The sequence below is a fragment of the Acanthopagrus latus genome, chromosome 16, assembly GCF_904848185.1.
Source record: "Acanthopagrus latus isolate v.2019 chromosome 16, fAcaLat1.1, whole genome shotgun sequence".
Lineage (NCBI taxonomy): Eukaryota > Metazoa > Chordata > Actinopteri > Spariformes > Sparidae > Acanthopagrus > Acanthopagrus latus.
Genome location: NC_051054.1, coordinates 5,137,849 through 5,163,869, shown reverse-complemented (window position 1 = coordinate 5,163,869; position 26,021 = coordinate 5,137,849). Strand labels below are relative to the sequence as shown.

At 44.7% G+C, this 26,021-nt stretch overlaps 1 protein-coding gene and 1 long non-coding RNA gene across 4 annotated transcripts; one reads left to right on the top strand and one right to left on the bottom strand.

Annotated features, from left to right (window-relative positions):
- Window positions 1-703: 703 nt before the first annotated feature.
- Window positions 704-25,233, bottom strand: nin (ninein (GSK3B interacting protein)). 3 transcript variants are annotated; one of them, XM_037071537.1, is made up of 28 exons: window positions 24,906-25,232; window positions 20,927-21,139; window positions 20,016-20,109; window positions 19,021-19,193; window positions 16,509-16,554; window positions 16,251-16,426; window positions 15,933-16,079; window positions 15,609-15,776; window positions 15,309-15,445; window positions 15,004-15,144; window positions 14,709-14,883; window positions 14,475-14,585; window positions 14,270-14,359; window positions 14,050-14,185; window positions 13,782-13,903; window positions 12,497-13,623; window positions 9,369-9,467; window positions 9,215-9,284; window positions 8,531-8,698; window positions 8,318-8,434; window positions 7,957-8,070; window positions 7,691-7,837; window positions 7,402-7,581; window positions 7,188-7,322; window positions 6,984-7,085; window positions 5,840-5,932; window positions 2,369-2,482; window positions 704-1,614 (listed from the first exon to the last, which is right to left on the bottom strand). In XM_037071537.1, exons 2-28 carry the CDS (start codon window positions 21,116-21,118, stop codon window positions 1,408-1,410), a joined length of 4,581 nt encoding a protein of 1,526 aa, XP_036927432.1. In that variant the 5' UTR covers window positions 21,119-21,139; window positions 24,906-25,232; the 3' UTR covers window positions 704-1,407. The 3 variants fall into 3 exon arrangements, with proteins under 3 accessions (XP_036927432.1, XP_036927435.1, XP_036927433.1); XM_037071540.1 differs by lacking the exon at window positions 24,906-25,232 and adding an exon at window positions 9,811-12,006 and having other exon boundaries at window positions 20,927-21,138; XM_037071538.1 differs by lacking the exon at window positions 8,318-8,434 and having other exon boundaries at window positions 1,408-1,614; window positions 24,906-25,233.
- On the top strand, window positions 5,155-17,274 carry LOC119004574. Its single transcript, XR_005070247.1, has 6 exons — window positions 5,155-5,288; window positions 5,783-5,952; window positions 6,328-6,436; window positions 15,648-15,729; window positions 16,257-16,437; window positions 17,080-17,274. It is a non-coding gene; the product is annotated as an uncharacterized LOC119004574 (long non-coding RNA).
- Window positions 25,234-26,021: the final 788 nt, after the last annotated feature.

Below are 26,021 nucleotides of genomic sequence, written 5' to 3'. Positions count from 1 at the left end.
GTATGAACTTTTTATCTCATAACTATGACGTTTTATCCAATAATTAAGATTACTATAACTTTTTATGTCATAATTATAACTTTCCATCTCATAATTAATAGTTTTATCTCACAGTTACACCTTTCTCTCATAATTATAATTTGAATCTAATAGACTTTTTTAAATCTCATGATTATAACTTTTATCTATTAACTGTGACTTTTTATCTCACTGCTAAGACTAACTATGACTTTTCATCTAAAAACTAAAACTTCTTATCTATTAATTGTGACTTTTGATCTCATAATTATTGACTTTATCTAGTCATTAAGATTTTTGTCTCATAACTATGTCATTTTATCTTATAAGTATAACTTTTGTCTCAGAATTATAACCTTTTCAAGCTCAGAATTAAGTCTCTGTCTCACAATTATGACTTTTATCTCATAATTAAGACTTTTTGTTTCATAATTAAGAATGAAAATATAAAGTGAGATTCCTGACAATCATCAGTAATGTGGATAATGACTAAGTGTGTAAAGGCAAGAATTAGAATGAGTAGAATCATCTGCTAAGTTCAGATAATTACATCATACATCACATCATGATATGACATCCAAAATCTCTGACGATATCTTGTATAATCTCATATCAAAATGAAATAGCACCAATATATTGCTCGGCCTGTTGACAGACTGAAAATCAGGTAAGAAATCAAACCAAACACGATGCATGTATTTTATGTTGTACATGTTAAAACAAAACATTACCCTGTTTTACAACTTTAGTGCTTTTTACGTGGCAGCATTTACACATTCATATTGGCATAATGAGCTTTACACATAAAAACTTTACATATTGCAACATTCAGTAGCCGTTTTTTTTAATCCGGTGCATCTTAAATAGCGAGTATTGCCTCTCGATTGTGACTCCAGGTCGTGTTTGATGAGAGCAAACATCTGGAAAAGGTCACCAGACTATTTGCGCTCTCCGCTCACATGGTATAACAACAGACAGGTGTGTTGTTTCTTTACATAAAGTCTAAAGCAGGAGAGCAGAGACGGATCGGCACAATTTATCTCTTTGACAACACAGACAAGAGGACGCTTATATAAATAGTGCACTTCAGTATCGCTTCTTTCTTTTAGAAGATATAGTGTCCTGGTAAAAAATATTTAGTTAATTACTTGTTTAAAATGATAAATTACTGTAAAATAAAAGGTGTTCTTTACAGTTTAACCTCACATTTGGTTTCTTCATTAGGTCCAATGTGACAAAAGCTCATTCTTACTTCATATGAAATACAATAAAATAAAAATACTTCATATTCAACACAGTGAAATTAGGCTTTACAGGTTTAAAGGCCTTTTTCTTGTGCATTTGGTGCTGTTCAAAGTAAAATTAGTTTGGTCACTTGCATCCGGCACGTTAATAGTGGTAGGGCAGCGAGGAGAGCGGCGAGGGGTTCAGGTCACGCACAATCTTGTTCAGGCTGGAGATCTTCTCCTCCAGCAGGTAATTCTTCTTCTCTGTGATTTTCTGCCGCTGCTCGGTGATCTCCAGAGCTTTCAGCAGCTGGGCGTTCTCCACGTACAGATCTTTGATCAGCACGTCGGCCTTGCCGTTCTTGTGCAGCTGGAAAAGTCAGAGGAAGTAGATGATGAAGGCTTTGATACAGTGAAATGTACGGCTCGCAATTATTTAATAATCATGTTTAAGAGTACATTTATTAAACTGTTCGTGTCAGCTGTGTTTCTTTGTTGTCCATGTAAAGGGCGCGAACGTTTCATCTGGAGGTAGTTGATACTTGGTCAGATTCTCAAGGTCCTGATTCGACTCAATCAGGGATATTTTGATTAATAGATTAGTTTTGGATGTGAAGCTGTGACCAAACTTTGTACATGAGCTCACTGATCCACAGATCAGCGTCTGCACCTGCACCTCTCCACCTACGAGGCTCAAACTTGTGTTTGTGAGGTTTTGCACGTGAATGCACGGACGTGTAGATGCATGCGTGTTACTGGTTGCAGCCACTGATAATCTGCAGTTTTCTGAATTTTTTTTTCTCCATATGCTGTCAGATATCAAGAGGCCCAGCATGGACACTGTAGAAGGACTACTTGATAACTCTAAGTGAGTTAATGAAGCAGCGTTTTATTGTGGAGGAGGCTTTTTTATCCACGTGAGCGCACCTGAACTCAGCATTGCTTTTTTATTTCCATTTTTAAAAGATGAAATTCAAACATGCGCATTTATGAAAGACATTTGAGTGTCATGATCTCAGCAAACATGAAAAATATTTAAAATTACATGCAAGACTTGTTCATGACGACAGTGTTTTTGCCCACAGAATTGTTTCTGATGAATGAGTTTTTTTTTTTTAACTGACCTGTTCTTTCAGCTGAGCAACTTTCTCTCTCAGCAGCAGTTTGACGTTATGCAGCGACAGCTCAATTTCCCTCATGCGCTCCTCCATATTCTTCATCTTCCTCTCCCTGTCGTCCTGGTGAGAAGACAGTGAGCGAGATCAACAAAATGCTGCAGACGCAACGGAGTGATAACGAAACCAGAATTTTGTTCCCTTTGAGCTGCCGCGCACTGACGAGCGACAAGAATGAAACGACTCAGAGACCAAAATGTTTTATGAGCTAGACGCTTTATTTGATCTTGATTTCACCATTAAATGATTTATTTTAAAAGGGAGATGACAATGACTAAAAAAACAAATAAATAAAATATAAATAAGTATAAAATTAAGCCATGTATTCCAGATACTTCTACAAAAAAATAATTTAATGCATAAATAAAATAAACTCTAACATGGTTCTATTAGAAATAAATAAAATAAAGAAACATCATCTGACGTTTGGGTCTATACATGGTGCAAAAAAATAAAGACTCACTAAATGACTCAGCAAAACACAGGTGACACTAACAGGGACTCATTAATATAATAATTGATACTAGACAAACATTCAGCGTTAACAGTTGCGTGAACAGTCGAAACAAACATGACCTGAAAAGATGCGATCCGCTTTGGTTGTGTAGCAGCAGAAAAAAACAGAAATACAGAGAAACACACACACACACAGTCCCAGAAACACAAAACACAACATGAACATTCAACTGTTTGTAGTGTTAGATAAGAAATACGAACAACAAAGATTAACAGTGAAAACTTGATGAAGAAATCTCTTTAGACCCTGACTGGACACAGACAGTAACGTCACCTGACGACCGCAGGCTGAATTTTTGCTTTGATTGTTAGAAAAGGCTCAGAAGGCTGTCAGGCACTGACCTCGCCTCAACTTAACGCTCCTCGATGATCGTAAGGCGAGCTGTTGCACAAGATTTAGCCTCTGAGGATGTACATACCCTGTTTCAGACAATTATCAGCGGTACAAGTGCAGAACATTCCCCCCCAAAAATACACCCCGCTTTAAAAAGATTCCCTGTATTTAAAGACTATAAAATTCTTACAAACGTCTGTCGACAAATGACACTGTAGTGTGTTTGGAGATATTTTAATTTGACATGGCATGTTGGACAAACTTTAAATTTTAAAGTATTCAATTAAAAATCCCATTGGGAAAAAAAAAACCTCGGGGAGCCTTTTTTTTTCAGTGTTTTCCTGCCACCTAGCAGCAGGAAAATACAACTACACATTCATGCCTTTTGAATCAGGCACCACATTTTGTTCACAGTCTCCTATAAGGATGCAGGACAAGGACGGCATCGCGTGCCACGGTCAGATTTTGGGCTCCAAGCATAGCAGAGGAAGAGCAGTACTGAGCAAGAGCAGTCGTGGAGGAAAAAGAGGAAGAAGAAGAAGAAGAGGCTAGAGCGAAGAGCAGGGAAAGACGCTGGAGTTACAGTCCACCGATCCGCCGGTAGCTGTCTGCGTGAGCCGCCCGCTGCTCCGGCATCGGCCCCTGGAGAGAAAAGGCAGGAACACTTCACCACGGCTCTACCTGTCTGCCAATCCTACACACCTACACATACCTGCTCAGCTCACAGGCCTTCACACATAGAGCTTGGTAACACCACGAGCCATTCCGATTCAATTCAATATCAATTCGGTTACAGGATATTTCAGTTACAACGCCAATTTTGTGTGGAGATTTTATAGATTCTATTAAAACTTACTGTCTAAGCTGTACAAGAAACCCTTTAAGTTGGAGTAATTACATCCGCCAGTAAGGTTTTACCCATTTCTGTGGGTTAGCGGTTGGTTTATCGGCAGGAACAAACAGATTTCCTGGATGGAGGATGGGTCTGGAGCGAATCCAGATTAAGGGACAGATCCAAAAACTTTCATTAACATTGCCAGATGAACAGCTGTATGAAGGTGGCTTGTATCAACAAGTGAGAATAAAATGTGGATTCAATTAAAAATCCATATCCAGCAGATTTAAAATGTTAAATTTTTTTATTGGGCTTGATTGAATTAAAAAGAGACGGTTGGGCCTTGGGGGAGGAAGGTGCCATTCACGTTAAAAAGATTTACTTTTTACTTAAGAATTGAATTAAATGGTTTCAGAGATTTGTGTTTAAAATATGTACATACACAAATGTAGAGGATATTGTTGATCACTATGATTCGAGTCACAGAACAAGAAACCAATAACAGATGTAGGCCCAAGTATTTTAACAAAGGGAAGGTTTCTGCATTTACCAGATGCACCTAAATGCACCATGGAAACAAGTTAGAGACTCGCACTTAATTTTTTGTCCTTGACTATTTTTGATGCAAACATTGGCAGATAGCCTCTTAAGGTTATCCGTCTTAAAAAGGAAAATCTACCTGCATTTTGGTGCTTGGCAAGAATTCATTTTAGTCGCACAGGAAAATGCATAAAATTTGATCAAGGGATATTATGAATCAGATCATTCAAATTAAGATTGATTTGAATCGGAAAACATTTGTTTTTAAACCCAGCTCTATTCACACAGGTTTCTATGGCTGCTACATACACAAAATTCATCCAGTGTTTTATAAATAAATAACAAATAATCATGTGAATAAACACAGATTGTACATTCATCATAATCTGGTGATAACTAGCGCTGTCATGCCGCAGATGTAAGTGACACAGCAGAAGGTCAGATGCTATTAAAACACACCAACAGTGGGATGACTCCTCCATTTACAGATAAACTGTGTTTATCTACTCAGGGAGAGATGGAGATTCGTGCCGTAGGACTCTAACACAAGGTGACAAATGGAAAAACAGCCACCAGGACCACACCCAGATGATGTCACCACCGTGACTACCTTCAGTCCCAAGATGGAAAATTAAATAATGACGGTGAGAGTTCGGAAAACACGACAAAGAAAACACACAGGCACCACAGACTAAATACCAAACCCAGAAAGTAAACACTACACAGACACGACACGAGGAGATGAGGACAGACGGATCTACGACGAGCACCAAGACAAGAGGCACCAAACACCCAGCATCCACATAACATGCAACATAAAGGTCATGAGAAACAAAATGACGCTCAGCTCAGGTGTTCCAGAATTCAGTATGATAGAAACACACTGGGAGTTGAGTGTAAATACACCCGTTATATCCCGAAACATTCCCGACATGAGATGTAAGTCATGATTCCCTCCTTAAAGTCATTAATTATGAAGTAATGGTAACAGTGACAGTACAGTAACTGTGGCTACAAAATAGAACGATGACAGTCAGAGATGAGTGTGACACCAAACTGTGCAGTGATGCAACGGCACAAAATCTTCAGGTACTAAACTGGATCTTAGGTGCTCTTAATGTTTATCCTGTAAATTAAGTATGTGCGCATGTTTGCCTGACTGCTGCTATCGGGGAGGGATCGGGTCGCACTGTACCTGCATGTTGCCCGGATCGTCGCCACGATGTTGTCCCCGGGGCATCCTGTGAGGCGACGGAGGCAGAAGTTCGACCAGCTGAGCCTGAAATGACTGGACAGAATCGAGAAAGAGTAAGAGAAGAGAACGACGCTGTTCTTAAGAGAAATATATACTTTAATTAACAATAATCTAATCCTCCGTCACCCTCTTATACACATAACATGTATACTATAACAGATCATCCCTAAAACACTAATTATTATAATTATATGACAATTTCATCCCTGTTTTCTACTGTTGTCTGTTTTGTTGCCCTATCCGTACTAGAACAGTAAAACGTGGGGCCTTCTTGTAATTTAAAATCATCACAGAGGATGTTCAGAGGATTCCACCACAAATAACAGACCATATTTCACCAAACAAAGAGGTCATGTGATAAAATTAGTTCCATGTGAATCTGCATTTTTTTGTGATTTGGTGTTGTATTGTGTGTTTTCTGTTGTCAGACAGCTGAACAAGCTTTGAACTCTGGTCGTGGCTCATAATAAGATGAAAACGTGTGCTGCGAGATCGTCTGCTGTTTACTGAAGTTAAAAATGAGTGATGACACACAAGGTAAGGAGCAACAAAGGTCGTCATGTTCAACTGCAGCCACAAAGCATCTGTTACTGGGTCTGAACGAGCCGCAAATGTGTATTTGTGCAGAAAGTGGGCAAAACAACTCTAATCTATATCATTAATGTGGCTGCAGAAGAACCGGTGATGTTACATGAAGCCTTGACATAATTGCCAAAGGGATAATGTCAGTAAATACAAGTAAAATACAGACTTCACTTATTCTGTGTGACTGTGTTAAACAAAACACCGATGTAAGGGGCTCATTTCTCAATCTGTGTATTTTGCAAAGCATCAGTATTGCTTTGTTTTTGCAACACTGAAATAAAAAAAAAAAAATCTAATCATGTGCTCTAATTTCATTCTTCTAAGAGAAACACACAAAAAGCAGGTTTAAGGAAAGCACAAAAGTTGCAACCAGAACAGTGAACATAACCAGGGAGAAAACAAATAACCCTAAATGCAAATTAATTATTAAAATCAATGTATATTTATGGTAATTAAAACCACTCCAATAAAAAGGAGAAAGGTCGGCACCGTGACCTACATCTAGCAGCTGTGTGGACAATCGAGCCATTTGGGTTTTGAGTGCCTCATTTTCTTGCTGGAGTTTCTCCACCTCCGACTGTCCTTGTCCCGCTTCACGGCCCTGAAAACACACCGAGCAAATCTAGTAAGAATCTGAGCAGTCGCCACATAATCGGCATATTCAGAAGCAGATTGATAAAAGCTTATCTGGACAGATTTATACCCTGGTGAGATCTTTCTTTGCCTCGAGCTCCTGCTTCAGGGAGGCGTTCTCCTGCTCCAAGGCCTTCACCAGGGAGGCCTGACTCTGCTGTTTGTGCTGCTTCAGGGACAGAACGGTCGCATCCAGCTGACGGACCTGCAGAGGGCTTATAGATTAGTGACAGAGAGAGGTTGTTTATGGACTTCATCACAGTTTGCCGTCGTCCTCTTCTCACCTTTTCTCTGGACTGCACGAGGTCGTCTTTGACGTTGCGCACCTCCGCCTGCAGCCGCTCGTTCTCCTGCCTCAGCAGCTGGTGATCCTGCTCCATCAGCCGAGACATCTCGTCTCTGTAACGCTTCTTGGTCTTACTCTGGAGGCCACTCGAGTGCAGGGCCCTCTCCAGAACATGGTTCTGTGGTGATGAATGAAAGCACACGTCAAGCAAACTATACAAAGCTGTGCTCCTTTGTCACCCAATTTTTTTTCCAGTCTGTTAACTGAAAAACATCAGGAAATCTCACCCTGTCGTTGACATTCTGCAGCTGTTTGTGTAGCACTGCGACGTCATGTTTGAGGGAGTCCCTCTCCTGCTGCAGGACGCGGAGGTCCGACTTGAGACGGACGCTTTGTTGGTTCACAGCCTGGAGAGTTTCTTCCACCGTCTTCACCTGGAGTGGAGAGAGGAATGCATTCGGTCCTGAGTGACAGTGTTTCAACTTGTTCTAGGACGATGCAAGTCAGAAATGAACTACGTATGATCCAACATGGAGATGATTCTGACTCTCACCCTGTCTTCAGCTTCGTCTAGCTGGTTGCGGAGGCCCAGAGATTCCATATCCGCACACTTCCGCTCCTCCATCACGTGGCTGAGCTGACTCTCCATGGAGTCGAAGCCGGCAGCCTGAAAACCAGAAGATGACCATAGTTATAATGAAACACTTCCTCACATAGACCTTCACTGCTCAAGCTAGAGCACCACAAGTTATCTCAGCAGACCGAAGGGGCTTTCAGGCCGGAAGGTGTTTCTTTGGTAGTCATGTCGCGGTGTTAGTTAAGGTGGTGGTAATGTTTTATATGTTTTTGGTCGTGTCATGCTTTGATAGTGTTCATGTTAGATCAATCAAAGTGTCCAACGGCCCGATGCTCACCTTCTCTCTGAGGCCAGAGAGCTGCTGTGACAGCTGGGTGTTCCTGTCCTCCAGCTGTGCCGTGTCCTCCAGAGCTTTGGTCAGCTCTGCCTCCAGAGCAGAGACACAAGCTGCCAGCTAACACAAGACAACCACGGATTAACTACTCGCTACAACTAGCTCGACACCAGGACGACCACCACCGCCACCCGCCCGTCGTCAAACACGGCTTACCTCGTTCTTCTCCTCAGCGAGGACGGTCTCCCTCTTGTCGTTCTGCTTTATCAGCTCTGCCAGCTGCTGTCGCAGATCCTCCATCACAGCGATGTTTCGGGCGTCTTTCTCCGACAGCATCCCGTTCTCGTCTTCCAGCTGCCGGCTCTGCACGAGCAGCTCTGAAATCTGTAGAGGAGAAGACAAAGTGAGATGTCACTTACTGCGTCTGAATGAAGTAAATGTTTCATTGTACCAAGACTTTTTTTTTTTTTAAGGTTAGAGAAATTTCTCGACAAGCACAGGACGCATTTTCCTTTTTACTACAATTTGGTGATCCTGTAACTTTCCATTTGGCGCCATCATCAGGTCAGAACTTTAACTTGTCCAGTACTTTGGTTTTTGAACAACCTGAAGACATTTTCCTTTGCCTTCTTTGTACTGGTGTGTTTGGTGCTAAGCAAAGTTAGCAGTCAATTAAATAATTAGGGTCAGAAGTTGGAAATTTCTACGACAGTAATAGCGACATCTGACGCTGACTGCAACACTACACAAGATGGTGAATGTGACAGACATCAGCATGCTAACACTGTTGATGTGAGCTTGTTATCACGTTGCTGTCGCCGTTTTCACTGAGCTCATGTTCATCCTCACAGAGCTGCTAGCATGAACGTAGCCTGTTGTTTTCATGAGTTACTGCAGCACCTGTTTCTTGAAATTCTCCGCTGCCTTCTGAGCCGCGATATTCCCCTTCTTCAAGTGCTCCAATTTTTTCCTAGAATCAAAAATATGAAGAAATAGTTAAATGACAGGAACAAAACAGAGGTACCTGTTGGCTGATTGATAAACTGTTTCTTACATCAACTCTTCCCGGGTCTCTTTCAAGTCCTCCTCCTTCAACACAGCAAGCTTCTGCCTGAGGACGACGTTTTCTTCAGCGAGACGACTGGCCTCAGATCTAAAATCAAACAAAACTTCATCAGAAAAAGAAAAAAAAACAAAAACTACATACACATTTATAATTCAGAGGTCCAGTCACTTGGATCTCATTCTATGATTTCAACACACCGAACTCCCACTGGTGATCTACAGGGATCGAAACAGCACAAGAGTTGAAGATCTGTTGCGTCGCACGAAGGGTCGAGGAGGCTAATCACAGGTGGGACGAACAGCTCTACGTTGTGACTGGAAACAAAAAGGAGGAGCGCTCCTATGACTCAAAAACACACCAACCACAGGGATGGGAGAAGCCACAGGAGACACGGAGGGACTGCTTCCTAGTGTTTTTCTCTCCACGTTACCTATGAGCCTGCGTCGCTTCGTTTAGTGTCTGCGACTTGTCCTGCAGCTCTGTGATGGCTCGGCGGAGGCTGGTGTTCCCCTTCTCAAACTCCTCACAGCGCTCCTCCAGATCGGTCGCCGCTTGAACTTTAACCTCCAGCGGGCCGGTCAGATCCAGGAGAGTCTCCTCTGCGGGGCTCTGCTGCCTCTCCAGCTCGCTGAACAACTCCGAGAGCTTCCTGTTCTCCCCTCTCATCCTGCTGATGTCGTCCGCCAGCGAAACCTTGGAATGATCTTGGAAATCGAGGAAGAAGTTCATCTTGCCCTCGAGGCTCCAAACTCTCTTTTCAAGTTCGCCGTTTTGGTCTTTCAGTTTGGCGTTCTCGCACATGCAGTCCTCATATCTGATCTGGAGCTCCGTCGACTTTAAGGCCTTCGCCTGCAGCTCTTTGACGTGCTCCATCAGCAGAAGCATGTTGACTTTGAGGCTGTAATTCTCCTCTAATATCAGATGGCCAGTTTTGAGCTTTTCACTGTTGTGAGCCAGGAGATTCTCCAGTATTTCCGTCTTCTGTTGAAGCAGGGAGATCTTCTCGTGCAGGAGGACGTTCTCCTCCGTCGCGGTGTTATACAATGCCTGCAGCTTCAGGAGAGAATATTCCCTCTCCTCCCAGTCGGCCTCTTCATCCTCCGGAGTTTCCAGATAATCGTCCTTTATTTCAGCGGTTAAACGTTCGCAGTCTGAGTCGGACACAAGTTCATCCTCTTGTTCGCGGTCGTGGGAATTCTCTGCTAAACAAGTAACCTCAGCACCCACTGGAGACAGCTCACTGGGGTCACCCATCTCCTGCAGCACCGAGGGATCGACCACAGTCCCATGACACGGCTCATCTTCACGGCAACAGCTTTGGTCGTCCGCACCCGGGGCATCTTGAGGTTTGTCTCCCTCCTCACATGATCCCAGAGCTGCTTTTTTCTCACCGACTTCAACGGCGTCTTCACCTTCAAGTGCCTCGAGGGATGAGGCGGCATCACATGGCACCTCTGGGGAAACAGTTTGGATTTTGGATACAGCATTTGAATTATTTTCATCTGGGTCACCGCGTCTAATGTCTGTGGAACAACAGCTGGCATGTGGGTCTCCCTCGGCTTCCTGGGCGCTCTCGGGCCACGCCTCATCACTCTCACTCACAGATTTTTGTGCATCATGTTCGTCGCTTTCGTTTGGCTCCATCTTTACTTCCTCTGTTATAATCTCTACATCGACATCTTGTCCGAGGATAGCATCATCATTGAGACAGATTTCAGGCGGCACGAAACACGACTCCTGCTTTGACTTTACTGCAGGTGACGAAACCCGACTCAATTCCATCTCCAGCTCTTTAATTCTGATTTTCAGCACGTCTCTCTCCTCTATAAACTTGTTTCTCTCATTCTCCGGATTATCTTTCAGCTTCTCCTCAAGAATGGTTACATGTTCCTGGAGCTCCTTCCTCTCCAGCTCAAAGTCCACCGCCGCCTGTTTCAGCAGCGTCTCCAGCTCCTCGATCTTCATCTTCAGGTCATCGCGCTCCGTCAGCAGCTCGATCCTCTCGCTGACCTGCCTCTCGGACATGGACAGCAGCTCATTGTTTTTCGCCTCGAGCTCCGACTGGCTGCTCAGAAGCTCTTCCCTCTCCTGTTTGAAATCCTCCACAGTTTGATTCAGCAGGAGCTCCACCTCGAGCGCCTTCTTCTCGGACTGAGCGAGAAGCTCATCTTTGGTTTCCAGGCTCTCCTGAAGCCGGCTGTGGAGGTCGTTCAGCTGCCTGCTCAGCTCGATCTCTTTGGTCTGAGCCCTGCTGATAAACTCATCCAACTCATTTTGCAGTTGCTGGTTTTTCCTCGCAAGTTCTTCCACCTCCTCTTTGTGAAGTCGTTCTAACTCGTGCTGTTCCGTCTTCCACTGCTGATCCAGACTCTGTCTTTCCTGCTCCACACTCTCCTCCATCCTTCTTCTTTCTTCCTCAGCGTTCTCGATGGCCTCCTGCAGCTGAGCCTCCCAGAGGAGCTTCTGCTCGACGTGGCTCTCAGAAAGGGCCTTCAGCTCACTTTGGTAGTGCTGTTCAAGTTTCAGAACGTCGGCCTGAAAACGCCTCGCGGCAGAGTCCTGATCGCCCGCGAAACGATCTTCCACTTCCCTGATTCTCTGGGAGAAGCTGATCTCGATGTCGCTCCTGTACATGGTCATTTAAAGTTACAGCAACAGCACAGCAAACACAATTATAGAACAGATGATTAAAAAAGGATTAATGTGATATTTTGGGAAGTAAGCTTGTTTGCCTTCTCTGCAGGGTTTAGGTGAGAAGACTGACACCACTCTCACAATGATCAGCTCATAAAAAACGTGTTTGTTCAGAAACAGTTGTGTAACTGATTACAGAAAGGAGAGCTGGAACATTTCACACCTAATCACAGCGATACACTCCATCACAGCTGTTCGTCTGAACTACACAGGCCACTTAAAGCGCTTCATCAGCCTCAGATGTACGATGAATGTTATACCTCAGCATTAGAAAAGGTTTCATAATCACATAAGGCACATTACAGCATCAGTCTTCTCATCTTATTCTTGCAAGACGCCAAGAAAATGTATTTCCTGTTTGAGAGCAAAGCAAGTTTTTTAATTTTTAAAGATTTACTAGGATTAAAAGATCTCAGTCTCACCTCTCCTGCGTGATGTCGTCTCGCAGTTTGTCCAGCATGCTGCTGAGAGCGTCCCTCTCCTCGGTGTGTTTGGCGGTCAGCAGCTTCATCGCCTCGCGGTGGCTCTGCTCCAGCCGAGCCCTCTCCTCTGCCAGCACCGACTCCAGCCTCTTCTCCTCCTCCTCCTCTCTCTCCGCCTCAAACTTCTCCCTCTCCTCGCTCAGCCTCTCCTGAAGCATCCCCTCGTAGTCCTCCTCGAGCTGCAGTCTCTCCTTCTCCCACTCCGCCCTCAGCCTCTTCTCCCTCTCCTCGAACTGCTCCTGCAGCTGCGACCTTTCCTGCAGCACCCTCTCCAGCACGGCCTCCTCGTGGCGCTCCTGAAGCCGGGCTCGTTCGCTCTCCCACCGCTCCCTCAGCTTGCTCTCCTTCTCTTCCTGTTCCCTGACAAGTCTCAACATCTCCTCCTCCAGCAGCACCTGCAGAGACTCATTGTTGTGCTCGTCCAGCTGAGCCCTCTCTTTCTGCCACTGCTCCGTCAGCCTCTGTACGACCTCGTCACGCTCCTCCTCAAACCTCGCCTTCGCTTCGTCCAGCCTGGCCTTCAGCTCATCCTCGTGGCTCTGTTGCAGCCGTTCCCTCTCTCTCTCACCGTCGTCCATCAATCTCCTCTCCACCTCGGCCTTTTCTTCCTGCAGTTTCTTCCTCTCCTCTTCCAGTTTGGCTTCAAAAGCTTTTACGCGCCCCTCTTCCAGTTTCTCGATCTCAATGGCGTGTTGTTTCTTCAGTTCCTCCGTCGCACTGGCGAGGTTTTCGTCCCTCTCGGCCTGCTGGGCCTCGAGGGCCTTCAGCTGCTCCTCCAGGTCGGCGGTGTAGATGTGGGCCTCCAGCAGCTGTTGCCTGAGCGCTCCCACTTCCTCCTCCTGCAGATTCTCCAGCTCTTCCCTCTCCTCGGCCTGCGTCTGCTCCAGGCCGGTCCGCTCCAGCTCCGCCTGCTCGAGCTGGCTCTGGAGCTCCTGCGCCTGGTTCTGAACGCTGACCACCTCCTCCCTCAAAGCCTGGACCTCCTGCTGGTACTGGAGGGCTAAAGCAGCCTTCTGGTCCTCGTGGGTCGCCCTCTGCTTTTCCACCATCTTGTCAAATTCGGCGATCTGTGGCGATATAAAGAATGCAGGATCGGCTGAATCAACAGTTTGACTTTTTGAGAAGAATAAAGTAAAGAAACAGCATTTTGACTGCTGGACGGTTTGCATCAAGTTGGTTTCACAACAATGGGGAATAAAGTAGGAGAGGTATCTCCCAGACTCACCTTGCTTTCGAGCTGATTTCGCAGCTCCTCCATCTCCTGCAGGTGCTGCTCCTTCAGCTGCTCCAACATCATCTCTGCTTCCAGGCTCATGCTGAACGGCTGAACCTCCTCCGAACCGATACCTGCGAAAAGTCAGACGCGGGTTGAAGCTGACGACATTTGCCAGCGTTTCTATGTACAGGTTGTTGTCTCGAACACATGCAGTTAGTGCTCAGTAATGAGCTCTCCAGGGGACTGTATGTGTCTTGCAGGTCCTCATTAGGCCTACCTGGATCGGACTCCATGCCTGGGCTTTTACTCTCCAGCTCCTCAGAGAGAGGTTTGTTGCAGGACGGGTGAACTCGTCCGAGACTGTGGAACTCCTGCAGCTCCGACTGCAGCTCGTCAATACGATCCTGCAGCTCCTACCACATGACAGCAGTATTAGTTAAACCTGTGCTTCATGAATACAAATCAGTAATTCTTCCCGGATTTATACATGCAGTTACCCTGTACTGAGCTTCATAGCCGCTACGTAGCTGTTTAATTCGTTCCTCTTGCCGGAAGAAGTCTGCGCTGCCGGGGTCCAGGTCTCCAAACTGAACATAATAAGATCATTTGTTAGTAGTGTGCTGCACAGGAAGCATAAAATAAATCAGACACAAGCAAGAAAGAGCCTGTGCAATGAAGAGAGTCCATAAAACGTCTCGCTACCTTTTCTTTCGTAATGTTGTCCACAACCATCTGGAGTTTTGCAATCTGGTTTTGAGCCTCCATCAGTTTTTCAGCGTTGTCCAGCAACTCCATTTCCAGACGTCTGTTTTCCTAAAAATAAAGATAACGACGACAAATCTTTAAAGACAAGAAGATGCGAAGTTTGGTGAGAAAAAATGAGCTTTGTGCGTTACAACCGTCATCGAGACATATCAGCACAAATCTCCCCAGTACCTTCACAGAGATGGAGAGGTGATCTCGGAGAAAGGACTCGTCCTCCCGGATCTTCTGGACCTCGGCTTCCAGCTCCTCTCGCTGCAGGCCGGCCTGCTGCTGGAGCTGGTCCATCTCCTGCATCAGCTCTGATCGCATCGCTGCTAGCTTCTCTTTGTGTTCCTGTTCAAGCTTCCTGTAGGCGTTCAGAGAACAATATAATACCGAGCGGACCGAATATACTCTGTACAGCTCAGTGGACAGAGGCATGTTGGACAACAAACAACCGGTGATGTAATCTGACGGTTAAAATTACCTGAGGTTGAGGTTATTCGTGTGCTCGATCGCAGAGTGATGCTCATCCACCTCAGTGGCGAGCTGAGCTTTGAGTTTCTCAGCTTTCTCCAGGTCCGAACGGATTTTCTCTTTCTCCCTGAGTTCCCTGTCGACTCGCTCTCTGCCAGGAGGAGAAACAACAACAACAGAGATTTTACACACGACAGAAACAAACCGACTCCAAACCTTGAAGGTTTTATTTCAGAATAACAGCTTCGGAATGATTCTAAATTTAGTTAATCCAATATAAACGGCGTTTGGCTTTGAAAGATGAGTCATACTCACAGGAGATATCTGATCTCAGCTTTGAAGCTTGCCAGTGCCGCCTGGTGAATCCCATTCTTAGCAACGAGCAGCTCGTTTTCAAGCGCCATGGTGAGATCACCAAGACTCAGTTTTCCATCCAGGTCGAAATTCAAAGCCTGCAAAAAATAAATAAATAAATAAATAAATAAAAATCAATCGCTTACAGTATTTACCTCTTTTTACAATCTGATTACTGTTCATCGCAGCTGTCTGTTTCAAAATACACTAATGAATGAAGACTAACATCCAACAGTCGTATTTAAGAGTGCAGTGCGTCACCTGCAGGATCTCAGTGCTGTTTTCTATCCCCTCCTCCAGCCAGGCGTCCAGAATTTGTTCGACTGGGGTGAAACCGGTTCCGTCGTCCAGGGTGGAGAAGAGACGCATCCCGATGGTGCCGGTTAGTGCAGACGGAGTGGCTATCCTCCGACCTCCCTCATCAAAGGGCTGTACGCAGGGAAACAACATGTCTTTACTGGAGATTATTTGTTTTAAGGATTCAAATTCTAGATCTTTGATAAACTATTCTAAAGCTGTAACAAACAAATAATGTATTAAAAGAAGTGAATTTTCCCACATGAGCTCCAAAAAACATGTTCGCACCTGGGTGGAGTGGTGTCGTTTGAGCTGTCTGTAGGGGGTGGAGGCGGACGGTGTCGGGGGTTTGTTTTGGTTCACGACCCTGGAAACAAACTCCTGAACGTTCATCACTCCGTCGCCGGTCAGACTCTGGAGCACATCCATGTTTACCTGAAACATAAATGTAGATATTTCTGTAGTTACAGCTGATAAGAGAGAGCACGGCGTGTTCTTTATGATGCTCAGCGTATGTGTGCACTTTTTATTGACTGATTTCTTGATGAACTGACTCAAACAAACAGGTGAAATAAAACAGGGCCATCTGTTGATTTTGATCCTCACCTCCAGGCCCAGGTGTTCACAGAGAGCGAGCAGCTCAGTGTGACCGGCACATCCGGCCCACGGGATCGCCAGCTCGCCGCACGCCTCGCGCAGCCTCTCCTCCAGACAGGCCGACAGGGAGGCGACGGATCCCCGAGGCGTGCTCGGCTCATCTGGGTTCCAGAGATGCATCTGACCTGCACACGAGGTGAAACACTGATCAGTTTGTAACAAACACTCATTAATTTAATTTTCCGAAAGAGATATGACGTAACGTACCTTCTGCTTCATATTCCTCTGTGTTCGCTTCGTGAGCGTTCCAGCGCTGTGAGAGACAAAAACACAGAGATTAAAGAGGCGAAACTTTAATAAACTAACAGGTGGTTTTGATTTTAAATGATGCACAAGAGGAAAATAACACATAATAATTAATTTGTTAGAAATGACAAAATGGGAAACAAAGTGTGTCAGACACACTCGTCCTGGTTATTACCCACATTCCTGATTTGCTATTCGTGCCATCACAAAAGCTCTGTTGTGCTTTTTTGTCAGACAGCCCCCACCCTCACCCCCACCCAGGACTGCACCCATATTCAACCTGGCCTCGTTTAAAAAACATGTTTGTACCATCAACACACGAGAACATAAACCTGCAGGGATATTTTATTGTGGTATCTTTTCAAAACTAAAGTTAAAACTGCAGAACTGAGAAGATGTTGCTGAAAATTAAACACTCTTTTGAAGTTTAAAAATCTAAAAAGTTAAATAAAAACTGGAGCAGAGTTTTAAAATCTAAAAGTTTTGTGTGCTCATCAAGAAATATGAAAGAAAGAGTGCTTTTATTTTGTAGGGACCCACTGTTCTCCTGCCCCGTCCCAGCCAACCAAACCGCTCTATTGTTCGGGAGGCAGCCAGTGAGGGAATGAAGAACAGATGGGGATCCTGCAAGTGGCGTTTTGATACGTGGTGCAAAGGCATCCGTGACGAGGTGTGGGGGTGGTGGGGCTCTCATTGTTCCTCTGTCACAGTGCTACACCCTCCTCCTCCTCCCACAGCACCAGGCCTGCAGCCGCCCCCCCTGCAGCAGAGCCCCCTGACCCATCCCCATCTGCTGGTCCCCGGGCCGGACATTGTGGCATTGTTGCGGCGTAGATTAGTCAACACACGAGACACGCTTCAGTTCAATGTCTCCGATAGTGTTTGTCTTGGATGGAAGGCATCTGGGGCGGAGCGGCGACCGCAGACAATACGCAGAATATTAACACATCCATCCGTGCACAAGCTGAACCGGCCGTCATTAAACCTTTTTCAGTGGGGGACTTTTCTTTGTCGTGATTTATTCCGCTGCAGCACATTATACCTGCCGTCTGTATGGAGAATCAACCTGTTGACTAAAAAGGTCAATCTGTCACTTGGACAAAACCAGTAGTTTCAGCAGATAGTAATAGTTCAAGCCCCTTTTTTCAAGTTATAAATTTAGTCGTTTTGTAAGTAAGATGTCAAAAAATAGTGATACGTTTCTTGTTCCTCCCTCTACAAGACCAAGACAGCCGGCAGCAGAGGTATAATGACTTCTGAAGTGTTAATCCGGTCCTCATGCTTTATTAGCTGAGTTTTTAGCAGCTTCTCAGAGACATGTTTTGTTTGGCCATTGATGGTTTCTGTGGTGAACCTGATCACGCCATCACAAGCTGCAGCAATGATTCATCAAGGAAACCCGCATAGGTTCTTCACTGTGAGTTGCTTATGATAAAAAAGAAGAAGACATCTTTTTAAAAATCAAAAAAAACAAACTTCCTGTGGTTCAGTCGGAGTTCACAAGTTCTCCCAAATCAAATGCTGCATGAAGCTGACAGAATAAGATCAGGCAACAATGATGATGTTGTTGAATTACCTGTTTAATGTGACCAAATGGTCCAAAACCCAAAGATACGCGACTTAAAACTGATATAAAACAGAGACAAATCTGAAAATTCTCACATCTGAGAAGCTGTGATACTGATTGTTTGGCACCTCCGACAACAACTAAACCAGTAATTATCAGTACATCCACATCACCAGACATCTTGCTGGTGTTATTGTTGTTTCCGTCACAGGCCGTGGACACACAGACTGCAGGCTTAGACCTGCGTACGTATGTCAAACGACTCTCTGTGTCAGCGGCGAGGATAATCCAAGAAGATCAGGCCGAGGAACCGTGCAGAGACTGAACTGACGCTACACACAACTCTGACACAGCAGCGCGTCCTGTGCAGACAATGGGAGGCTACCGCTGCCAATCTTAAATAAAAGGGAGACACTGACAACCATAAAACAGTCCAACCAGCGCCTGTCGCTCTTCTTTTTTTTTTTGTAAAATGTCAGATCTGGAAGAAAATTCCTCAATCGCTGCGCTGTTGCCTTGACCACCACGTCACCTCCGGCGTGTACGCTCAGGCAACTCAACCAATCACATCAGGAAACACCAACAATGCCACACAAACACTGTGTTTTACACCTTCATTACTGGAGGCTTTTTAACAGTAATTATGCCCACTGTGTTATTTACAGACAGTGCTGTGTTGTTATGCAATGAGCAGGGCCTTGAACAGAACCTCCTGCGTTTGAACATCTACATTACATACCAGGCTCTGCCCTGCATGCCGCTAAGCTGATTAGCCGAGAATAAACGCCTCGCTGCCCGTCAGTGGCTGCTGCTGGGAAACTCAGTGCATGCGAGGACAGGAGGCGATAAGGATGGCATCCTTGTGTCTGGAGGTTTCAGGACAACGCTCGCTCTCAGCCTTTTTACCTCACGCTTTCTGGGAACGGCCGAGTCATAGTTGTCCTCCAGATCCTCCTGCTCCTCCGGATTTGTAGTTCTAACTTCGGATGAGTCTGAAATAGGCTCGATGAACTCCGGCGTGGAGCGGCGGCCGTAGCGCTTACTGCCCTTCACGAACTTTGGCTGGATCTCAGGAGACTCTGAGGAGAAACAAACGACAAGAAACTGTCAAAATAAGTCAAAGTTCACAACAAAGCCCCATTACTAAATACAAAACAGAAAAAATATCCCATGACTCATATCTGCCACGGCCTTCAGCCGATACTTCTCCAAAACAACTTCTGTAAAACTGATAACCAAAGACTCTTCAGCAGCCACATGTTCCTATTTGTTTGAACGAAAGAGACGATGAACTGAAAGGCTGATGGAGAGTCTTCCTGTAGAGAAAACGTCAAGAGAAATTCACAGAAGGTTTCCCAGCAGCAGGTTAATCATTTAGTCAAGAAAATGTATACGTACGTCTTCTTATCACCCTACCACTTTCAACTCATGGAATATTAAATCAGCTCTACACCAAACACCATGTACTGTCATCTGTCTTGTGTGATCACTGCTGTGCGATGTGGCCCTGAAGACATAAAATACAGGCGCTAAACTGATGCAGGAGGAAATATTCATTCACGAAAACAAGAGAGATTAAACATGCTGTGTCGTGTTAGCTGTGTCCGTACAATAACAAACCCTGCCAGTGGTCACACCATGACGGTGCAAATAGTTCACCTGCTAATTGGCTTTGCGCCGACGCTTTTGGCTCCGTGGCTCTGTATGTAGATTTACTGCTGACTCAGCATGTGGGCTGTGACACTGATTCACAAGTCACCTTCATGGCTGAATGAAAGCCTCCTTAGAGTTAATTTTAAACCGATGTTACTGACATAGCTTCATGCTTTGCACTTGTTTCCATCCTGACACGTGTGTGAAAGACATGAACTCTCTTTAAGACGACAGAATTCAGACGTTACCTTGCGTCGACACGGCCTCCTGCTGTTCCTGAGCCGGCTCGATGGTCGATGACAACACCAGAATGAGCGCATTCTTGAACTGGTCGAAGTCAACCTGAGACAAGAATGAAGAATTTATTAGCTGACCGTGGTGAGACGCAAGCGATGCTCAGCATGTGAAGCAAAAAGCTCATGAAATTCCTCAGAGCGGATGTAATTCCCAGTGTGCCGGGTGGAGGCTGGGTGTTTCCTGGGTGTCTGGGTGGAGGAGGGTTTGCTGAGCAGGAGCAGCGGAGGTCACACTTCAAGAATCGACAGCTGCTAACCCTGAATATGCTGATTTTCATTGTGCGTCGAAGCGGGCGGCTGCCGGCTTTTTGTCTGTTTTCTTCGTCCCTTTTTTTTTGACTTTATTGTTGGCGATCAGTTCACCGGCCCTCTGCTAACACTCACCCCCGCCCACCTTCCCCCTGACAGGCGAAACAATAGCCATCCGTCTGTCCACACGCTTATATACAAACACAAGTTTATGCAAAAGTGTGGAGCAACTTTTGGAATACACCTCGTCCTCATCCCAAACGTCACACCGGAGACCCTGCCAATCTGCATTTTATACAAGCTGAGGTCCGGTTGTTGTCACATCAGACCAGTGTCCTCTCTATTTCATACATCTTCACATGGAGGACACTCAAACAAATGCATCTGTGAATGGTGATTAGCTGGCTTTGGTTGTCCTGACGACAGACACCTGGGATCACGGCTGATAAGGGGGCACATTTTCTCCTCAACAAGACGGATAACAAAGCACCAGCAAGCCTGGAGACACAAAGACCAGAGGGCTGGAGTGGCTCGACACAGGCGCCTGCCAAATTCAAAGGACCCTGCACGCTGGAAAGCCACATGCTGCATCATTAAAGTAGGAACAGACGTACCCTGGCGGTGAGGCGGTCCTGGTTCTGCAGCAGCGTTTGGAGCAGAGCCGGCGTGGCATCGTCCAGGTGCAGAGACAGGCAGAGGTCGGACAGCTCCTCCGGGCACAGCGAGCCGCAGCCGCTGGCGTCGAAACTGTTGAAAACTTCTTTTAGGCGCTCCTCGTACTGGTCCTGCTCTTGGGCGTCATCCATCCCACAGGACAGCACCCTGCCCTGAGAGAACAGGAGGAGAAAAATCAAACTTTCCTTCACATTTCAGCAGATGAAGGGGCTCCAGGGTTCAGATAACTGGGTTCCAAGTGTACAAAAAAAACAAACATTTTCACTGGTCTCAGATGTGCCTGAAATCAAGCAGATTTTTTGTTATTCAACAGTTGCAGTTAGTGGGATTTCTTGTTGGGTGGGCTGCTATTTGAATGAAATAAAACATGTATTTGTACCTGGTTCACCAAAATGAAGGTTAGGAGTGAAACTTATATTCCAGAACAAGAGCAGAATTCATCTTCAAATCACAGTCATGATGCAAATAAAACCCTAACCATCAAAATCAAAACAAGAGCAAGAAGTCAAAATCTCCTCACAACATAATGTGCCCAGTCAATATACTCACAAACAGGTTGGAGGCATTTATCTCGACAGCCTGCATCCCCGACAGCGTCTTCATCTGAGGGTGTCGACTGAGCGACTGAGCTGCCGACACGCCGCTCCACTGTCGTTTGTGCTGCAGGCTTTGGCTAATCCAATTACAGTGATTAGGCAATCAGGTAAAATTGACGGACGCAGCCAAGTCTGACACTGACCTCGACTCTCTCTTTTAGCTGGGCTGTTTCATGATCCATGTTATTCCATCGAGGCGACCTCGAGAGGAAAACTTCACCTTGTAAACACAGTCTGATGTGGGTTAAAACCAGCTGTGATACCCAAATGTCAGGGTTTCTTCTTTTATTTTGTAAAGGCTGACAATAAAAGGGCTCAAGTTGATGATGTAGAGACAGACAGAAAGCTGCATGTTTGACATTGTTAGACTAAAATGCTCGACACACTGGAGATAAAGACCAAGGACAAAGACGGCACGGTGGCACTGAACCAAGTGGAACAAGCAGCCAGGAACTAATTGACCAAAGTAACACCGAAACCTCCAGCCAACGATTACTGGCTGCAGCGTCGGTTACAAACACGAGGACAAAGTTGTCAAACTTCCTATTTGGATGCATCATAGCTGTGGCAGAACAACAATGAGGGCCATTTGACGGAGAGCGACACCGGTCTGTGGCCCCCGAATGGAAATCTGGAGTCTTGTGGTCCGAACAAAAAGCCACAACCAGTTTCTCTGAACTAAACACACAAACAAACAATGAACGCAGGCGATTATTAGGTCTCGACGGGTCAAAACCAGAAAAGATGCAGTCTGACGAACTTAAGCAATGACATAACTCATAGACGGAACAGCTCGGTTCAGCCACCTGGAGCTTAACGAAGGTAAATGTGCGTTAACGTGATGGAAATAGCAAAGGCAGCTGAGCACAGTTCACCTGCTGCTATTTTTAATGACTGACACTTTCCACAAACGTTACGTCAAAATACTGAATGACATTTCTGCACAGCACGGAAGTGTTGGGACTGTTGGCACCAGTCGGATGTTCATACAGTGTATCTGTTGTTTTCTTCTTTTTTTTTTGCTTTCCTGGATTTCAGCTGACTTTTATGACCTTTATGTTCTTGTATTATGAGCTTTCATGCTAAATTCTGCCTTTTTTTTGGCTGTTGGAGGAACTTATATCCCTCACTGAACGATGGATAAATTAGGTGTCTCACTTTATTAAAACATATGCATGACATGCATGCTGCAGAGCTGCACAATTAATCCAAATATTATCAAATTACAGCCAAGAGCAAATTGCAGAAGGTGCAGTTGTAATGATTAAAAGGTAAAATGTGTTACAAATGAGTACTGTAGTGCTGCAGAGACGTCCTGGTCTACAAATCATTTTCTCCAGATCTAAGAAAACCAGTTTGTTTGGCACAGACCCCAACGAATGTCACATCATCATGATTTTAATAGTTTTTTTTTTTACCAGGTGAATGAAAGTTATGATGCAAAAATCGCAATATTAGAGCTGAGAGAACAGCTATGTGATCAAGAATGACTGTGACTGGTGGTTCTCTGTGGCTCCCATGTAACCAGAAACCCTTCAAATCAGATTAGTTACATTATGTTAGACGGACATCTCTTCTAGATTAACGATGGAAAATGAGAAATGCGCTTTTTCCCATCTGTGTGAAGCGAAATAAAACTTGTATCAGGACGTGTTCGAGTTCATTTATTTTACTTGATGTTGCACATAGTAACACTGTGCTGCTGAAACCACACAGCCCCCCTCGGACCTTGTGAATTAAGTTTGAAATTAACATCACATCATTATATCCGATGAGCTGAAAACTTCCCGGTTTGAGGCCTGAACGTCTATACAAAGAGCCCCTCCTGACCTCTGCCTTTCCAGCTGCTCTCAGAGAGATCATGGAGCCTCCCGGGCCAGGTGTCTCCCCCACACCCCAGACTCGGGGGTTCCCATTCACCGCAGACAATGGGCACAAAAACCAAATCAGTATTCTGCATCTGCACAACTGAGCGGCTTATGAAAAAAGCAAGGAAATCACGGCTCAGCATTGCAGCAGCTCGTCTGAACGACAAACCCTGTGTAGGAATCACAACACTTTGTCCACTTTGCACTCTCTGACTGAGACAATTATCCTGGTAGCCCTCCTGCTCGGCTCGGCTCGGCTCGGCTCGGCTCGGCTCGGCTCGGCGGCTCACGGTGGTTTGACAGCTGCTGCGGCCAAAGAATCACTCAGTCCAGGTCAGAAGAAGGAGGTTAATCCTCCGCACCATCCCAGCCTTCACTGGCTCTGGTCTGCTTACTAATCATCAGCAACAGATGTCAACCTGTAAAAAGTTAAGATCTCTAAACTTTCCCCCTGATGCCACTCTTTTGTGGGACATCTTGAAATAAAAGGTGGAACAAAAGGAAGTTTCTTGCATTATAATAATCAAACTGTTGTCTCTGTTGATTTTATTAATATCACTTGTTGCCTTTTGATATAATCTCATCATGAAGACATAAATGCTACAGAAGAATTAGTAGAAGAATGATTTTGAATATGCACGCTTGCCTTTGAGTACCAATGTCAATATTCAGGAGATGAGAAATTGCAGTTGATGTAACCACAATTTTAATCACCACATGTCCAATTTTTTTTTTCCCTTTTTCAAGGGAATTCATCCATATTTGAATCGAGGGTCTGCAGACGGAGGATGTTGTTCACTGTGCACACTGTAAAGCCCACAGAGACGATGTGACTGGGATTTTGGGCTGTATAAACAACATTTACCTGACTATGAGGCCTTAGTTTAAACATTTAATGGTCATATTTCTAATAAGTGTGTTCCCACCACCAAACTGAAGTCTATATTAGGCATGCGAGCACTCTAGTCCCCCAATTTCTAGGACTTTTGGGCCAACCCTTGACTCACCATATGCCCATAATTTAAATGTATTGGATATTAAGTTTGGTATCCAGCCTTTGATAACTACATTCATGTTGTTTAAAACATTTACCTCACTTTCAAACTCTCAAAGCTCAATTCAATGATCTCATTCTTGTCTTATTCTCAGGCTCTGGTGAGATCATTTTCAGTTTCCTTTAACATGTGGAGATAAATAAACTTGAGTATTTACGAAGTCCACAGAGGATTTAAGCAGGAAACACTTCAGTGAATGAGCTCACATCTCTCACTGAAAACACTCCACAGTTCAGTCTGAATGCAATCTGCTCCTCGAACTCTCTGACTGCGTCCTGACGAAGATGCATGTCGGGAGGAAATGTTTCTGTCCGGGTTGCTGTCGGCGAACATCATCCAGGAGTTTTGGAGAGTATAAAAAACATGATGAAGAAGGAAAAGAAACGGAGAGACACTCACCACAGTCTCCGAACTTGGGCGACACTTGGCTCCTTCTCCAACTGGAATTTCGTGGTAAACTAAACGCGGCTGTAAAATAAACTTTTACAACATTTCTCCCGCGGAGCCGATGATCCCCTGCACGCACACAGATGCGTCTTTACGCGTGAAGATGGAGACTTTTTTTTTTTCCCTTCGGGTTTTTTGTTGGAGTCTCGAACTGCAGCGGTCAGTCTGATGGTGTGCTGGCTGCTTTGTGTGCTCGGCTGTGTAACATCCTCCTCTTAGTTTGCAGCGGATTTTGAAAAGCGGCTGTTAGAGGAAGAGGCGGTGACCGAGAGGCTGCAGCGGCCTGACTGCTGGCCCCCTGTGGACCGAACCGGCACTGAGCCGGAGGAAACACCCAGATGACCCCCATGAAACTCACCCGAAATAAAACACTTACTCTGAATGTATATCAACCATTAAGATACCAGTTTGTTCACATATATACTATATTTATATATTATAAAATTTTTTAAAAAGTTTTTTTTCCATTAAAAACTTTTTTAAAATATATATATATATATTTTTTTTGGAAAATATTGTTTTGTTTCACGCATATACAGAGGAAACATATTTAAAAATATGTTTTAAAAAACACATTTTTATCCATATATATTTTTGTCATATATAGGTTTTTATGGAAAATTAAAAAAAAATGTTTAAATGGAAAATTAAAAAAGTTTTTTTCATTTAAAAGAAAAAAAATAACAAACACCTTTGCCAAAATGTGTGCAATATTAATTAAAATGAAAAATAATGAAAACTAATAAAACTTAAAAAAGAATCAACAGTTTCACGAGGGTCAAGTTTCATTATGAGGTAAAGCCCCCTACAGGTCACAAGGGAAATAGCATGAGGGTAAATTGCCCCATCTCGTGGAAAATAGTGAAAAATGACAAAAACTCATCCAGGACCGCAGAATGAGACGCTGATAACACGATGCGTGACTTTATCCTGCGATGACAGAAATTCTGCATGTGTGAAAAAGTGATAAAAAGCCATCAGTGGCTCCAGCAGAAGGTCCATGTCACCCGAAACATAGCCAAAAGTAACCTAGTGTCACCTTGTAGCCAGGTTGCATTGTGGGTTTAT

Bases quoted from the DNA above. Each gene is read 5' to 3' on its own strand.
- nin (XM_037071540.1), bottom strand. From the start codon at position 21,118: ATGGATGACGCCCAAGAGCAGGACCAGTACGAGGAGCGCCTAAAAGAA. The intron at 15,446-15,608 runs GTGACGCACTGC...TATTTTTTGCAG, and splicing joins ACAGCACTGAGATCCTGCAG to GCTTTGAATTTCGACCTGGA. The intron at 8,699-9,214 runs GTGCTGCAGTAA...TCTCCTCTACAG, and splicing joins CGGAGAATTTCAAGAAACAG to ATTTCAGAGCTGCTCGTGCA.